This window comes from Talpa occidentalis, unplaced genomic scaffold (assembly GCF_014898055.3).
Source record: "Talpa occidentalis isolate TD23 unplaced genomic scaffold, MPIMG_talOcc4v2.1 talOcc4.3711, whole genome shotgun sequence".
NCBI lineage: Eukaryota > Metazoa > Chordata > Mammalia > Eulipotyphla > Talpidae > Talpa > Talpa occidentalis.
The window spans coordinates 1-5,007 of NW_023603976.1; the positions used below are offsets into that span (position 1 = coordinate 1).

General features: G+C 38.2%; 1 protein-coding gene across 1 annotated transcript; it reads right to left on the minus strand.

Moving 5' to 3' along the window:
* Nucleotides 1–3: 3 nt before the first annotated feature.
* On the minus strand, nucleotides 4–4,725 carry LOC119256672 (lariat debranching enzyme-like; the record flags this gene model as incomplete). The annotated part of the gene is given in 5 exon segments (XM_037524449.1): nucleotides 4–691; nucleotides 1,131–1,276; nucleotides 1,526–1,606; nucleotides 4,481–4,614; nucleotides 4,617–4,725. Coding segments are annotated over 5 exon segments (1,158 nt in total), but the record flags the coding sequence as incomplete, so codon positions are not given.
* Between the last annotated feature and the right edge of the window lie 282 nt (nucleotides 4,726–5,007).

A 5,007-nucleotide genomic window follows, 5' to 3' on the forward strand; every position in this document is an offset into this window, starting at 1 on the left:
TGCATCATCATCATCATCATCCACCGCAGTGTAAATGGCTTGATTTCTTCTCTTAATTTTCTTTCTTTGTTCAGGCTCATGTTCATCACTTAACCTCTTCATTGGCACCTGTGTTAGGTCCGTTCCACCTCCCAACTCCACAGTCTCACCAGGCTTCTCTCTGTCATCCGGGGAACCCAATGTATCATCAGAAGATACAACCATGGAACCTGGCAAGATCCTGACATCAGAAAAACTTGCAGAAAAGTCAGAGGCTTGACCAGAAGAAGGTTCTACAGACGGTGGATTTGTGTCACTATGTGCACTTATAATACTATCTTCATCTTCTTCCTCTTCATCTAACATTATTTCATCTGGATTAATAGAAGACAGGGCAGATGTGTCTGTGTTATATTCACTAGGGTCTTCCCCAGAGTCATTATTCTCCACATCATCCTGCTCTTCATATTCACCACACAAATGATTTTCTTCTTTGGCCTTCTGAAGCCTGACATTAATGTCTGTGATGCCAAGTTGCGCACAAAATTCAGTAGTCTGAGGGTTAATCCTATGAACCAATGGTATTTGTGTCTGTGGCTTGCTAGGGTCAAAACAGGCAGCTGTCATACTAAAGTTACATGGAACTTTGAGGTCATGATTCATTTTTTCCAGTACTTCATTCATAGATTCTTCCGTGGCACTATAATCCCACCTGAAAAAAGTAAAAAAAAAAGAAGAAGAGAAAAAATGGCTTTTTATAGCTTACCAGCCTTAGACAACAAATGATGAAATATAGCTGTGGACTTCAGGTACAAGCATTAAAAATAAACCATATACCAACATTCCATTTAGTAAAATGGCAGTTTAGCAAAAACCTTTCTGAAATGAAAATAATTTTCAGGAAGAGCTGTCCCTAATTCACACCCTAAAACGAGGATAAATCATTTTAATGTGTGAACCAAATCTCCACCATACTATATGGTTAGACATTTATTCACTTTATACACTGATTTGGGTTGGTAATCAACAGTACACTTTGTTGTGGCTCTTACTAGTCAAGTAAACTGAATTGTTCTTACATTCATTTATTCCCTTGATCACAAAAAAAAAGTGGAAGGGAAAAGGCAAGTCCTATATAAGGACAAACTTACCTTGTGTACAAGCCATTATTCTCAGGCATATTCCACAGGCGCCCAGTCACATTAATAAGATCATTAGTAGCCTTGAGAATAGTGAGCCATTCAATATCATACTCTAAGTAATCAGGAGCACTGGGATCATGTTCTATTTCTATTACCTGTAGGAAGAAACCAGTAATTTAAGAAATACATATCTATTTTTAATATCCTGAGAATTTCAATATAATACATTTTTATAGAAATTTAATTTAGGAGCCTAAAACATTAATGTAAGTTAAATATCCCCAAAGAATTCTCAAATATACATAGATTACAAAAAAGCACAGATTATGAAAGGAAAATTAATAATTATTTTAATTATGGTTAGACTAAAACTGTACTGTAAAGGTTTTTCACTTTCTTTTTACCTGAAGAAAGTCTCTATGTGGTAAGCATTTGTCCAAGGCTAAAAATTTGGTTGCTTTTGCTGTCTGTCCTTTATCCTTGACCTAGATAAAATGAACCACAATTTAAGAAAGAATGTTTATGTTGGGGGGAGGGATAGGGAGTAAGGGGAACACAATGGACTATGGTAATGGACTATGGGTGTTTTGGTGGTAGGAGCACTATGATAACAGCACCATAGCAGGAGGGGGAATAAAAGGGAGTCCTATATTTCCAAAATACAAACTATGTAAACCAACATTGCCTCAACACAAAAAGAGTGAATGTTAAAATATCACAGGAAACTCATACACTGAATAGGATGGATATAATCTTTACTGCACATACCCTTAGGTTGTTTGTCAAAGGAACAACTGCAAATTTTCCAAAACAAGTTAGTTCTATACCCACTTATGCAATAATGGGCAAAGGACTTAAACACCTGAAGGCACTCTAGGCTTCAACTGCCTTACAAAAGTCAAAACAAAAACTAATGATGAGGGCCTCCCCTGGTGGCGCAGCAGTTGAGCGCTGGGCTGCGAAGCTGCCCGCAGCCTCTGCAGCGCTGGCTCGATCCCCAGTCGCTGGGCGAGGGTCCCACATGGTGCGCAGACCTCTCCTGCTGCCCACTGCTCCCCTTAGTAGTATACTTGGTCAATCTGCCTGTTCTGTTCTCTGCTCTGGCTCTGGTGAATTCTCTCATCCCCCCGTGCTTCTGACTGTACCCAGTGCTTGTATAATATATAAATAAATAAATCTTTAAAAAAAAAAGTTTAAAAAAAACCTAATGATGATAATATGCATTAAAGCATGTAACCCACAATGCCTGATAGCAAAAGGATTAAAGATAACAGAAGAGTTTAAAAGTAAATTACCAAAACTAAAAGTATACAACTTCAAGAAGAAACCATAGGAGAAAATTTTCATAACCTTGTATCAGACAAAGATTTCTGGACACAACATCAAAAGTAGATGCACTCTAGCCAAAGAATGAAATACTATTTTTCAAATAAAAATGAATGAAATACTAATACATGATACAAATAGAGACACAAAACAGATTAGGGCTACCTGGAGCTGACGATGGGAATAAGAATTTGCCATAAACAGGTGCAAAGGATCTTTGGAGGATGGTGGAAATGTTCTAAAACAAGATTATGTGATATCCACACAACTCTGGAGATTTACTAAAAATTACTAAATTGTACATTTAAATGGGTACATTTTATGATATGTAAGTTATACTCCAATAAAGCTATTTTTTAAAAAATGAATTTGCAGAAAAAAAAAAACATGGGTTGGGGAGGTCACAAACATGAAGGTCATACATAGGGAACAGGAAAAAGTATCTCATTGAAAATAATGAGGCACATGGGAAAAGACAAGGATTTAGCCTTCTGAGAATCAGGTTTAAATTCAGTGCTGCTAAGGGACTAAGAAAGGTGGGAGGCACAGAGATCACAGGCAAACGCTGGCATCAGAGCAGTTCTGAGGAATAGTGGTCTTTGGCGTTGGTGAAGGCAGAGAGAGAGAACACTGGCAAAGTCAGAGGAGGTGGAGAAGCCAAGAAAAAAGGATCAAACATATCATTAATGCAGAGATACAGGCACGTGAGGTTGACAACAGAAGAGGGAATGGAGAAAAGGTAGTAAATCAGATGCCCTAACAGAAATCCAATACCATGAATCCTACAAGAAAGAGAAACACAGAGGTGGAAAGGTTATATAAGCAGATGACCTGACCATTTAAAGAGGATCACCACTTTGGTACTAGCTCAAAGGAAACTGAAAGGAGTAACCTCACCTCATTCTCCCAGTGAAATGGGTGATCCCACAACAGAAAGGGCCTGTCAGAATGTTTTCTGAAAGAACCTTCCGCACTGTGTCTGAGGAACCTGATTAAAGTGTACCTCCACCACAGCAAAGTATTTGGTCAACTAAGTTTGGGAACCACTGCACACCACATCCCATGCTTGGAAAAAGACTATGCTCGATGGCACATTAAAGAATTAAAGACTCAGAAACTTTGTAAAAAGCCTCTGAGGAGAAATCTCCAACTTTGCTAATTCAATATTTCTAAATGCTTTCTCTATGGAATGGAATAATTCATGGGAAAGTCACAGTTCAATCAAAATCAAGAGTGAATGGAAGAACTTCAAATTTCCATAAAAGTATATTTATGCTCTACCCTCCATTAGACGCAATCATCCAGTGACACAAGGAAAAACTCCATGAGTCACCCTAAATTACCACCTATCACCAAATCTTGATGATTCTGCTTCCAAAATCTCCACAAAACCAGCTTCATTCTGTATTCCTTCTTTGCCTTTGTTAACTTTTGCCTTTATTAGAACCTCAGCTTTAACTTCCACAGTCTCCTCTGCCTCGCATTTAACACTACTTCAATCCACATGCAAAACTGCTGCGAAAGAAATCTGATTTTATTACTCCCCAACTTTCCCCATCCTCTCTGGTTAAGACATAAATGCCAGGATATGGCTCAGAAGGAAGTTCTGATCTTGCTCCATTTTTGTCTCTCCCTAAGCTTCCGCCATAGGACTAACAGCAGCAGCTCAGACCTCCAGCTCTGCATACATTGGTCCCTCTAGAACACCCCCTATCTTCTCCTTCCTGGTACTATCAGTACTCAGCTCAGCCATCAATTCCTTTAGAAATTAAAGTCCTTCTCTCCATCTCTCTGTCCACAGTCCCAAGTCACCAGTTTGGCTTGGAATTCCCAGAGTATCCTAGCACTTTTTAAACTTTTTACAACCTTGTATTTTGTTTTTTGTAATTGCTTGCTTATCTCCTTCCCACCATTTGGATACTGAGCTACTGACAAGGGAAAAGTTATTTGTTTTGAACTTTACAACTGTGCCAACAACAACCTCCATAGTCAAGGTGTTTGTTAAATAAAAGAATAAATATTTTGTTTTCTACCTGATGCTGCATAAAAGCTGCAAACTTGACATGAAGGTGTGCAGAAAACCAGTAAGTAGGTTTTAAGTACTCTAAAAGCTCTGAGGCAGCAGGACTTCCTAATGTATTATTTTCTACTTCTTGTCGGAAAAAGATTTAGTCTTGAGAAGTTGCTTCTTATTTCCATAATGATATATGCTTCTTGGCCAATCATGAGATAAGAATATGTCCATAGGCTGCTTCAGCTTTAACAGAAAAAGAAAACTCTTAAAAACAGATTAACCAAAAGCTATCCCCCCTCCCTTTTCTCCACCACTAACCACCAGTTACCCATTTAGATCTCTAGATTTCAGTGAAATTCATTCCAAAGATGCCATATTTAAGTAAGTCAAAGAAACACTAAACGACTCATCTAGGCAAAGAGTAAGTTTTCTTTCTCACAAATTATCTTATTTTCAGTGGCATGGCAAGCCAACAGAGGCTGATTAGACTGTCAATGATCTATGTCTTGAGTATTGAGTTTCTAAAATATATGATAACCACGGTTC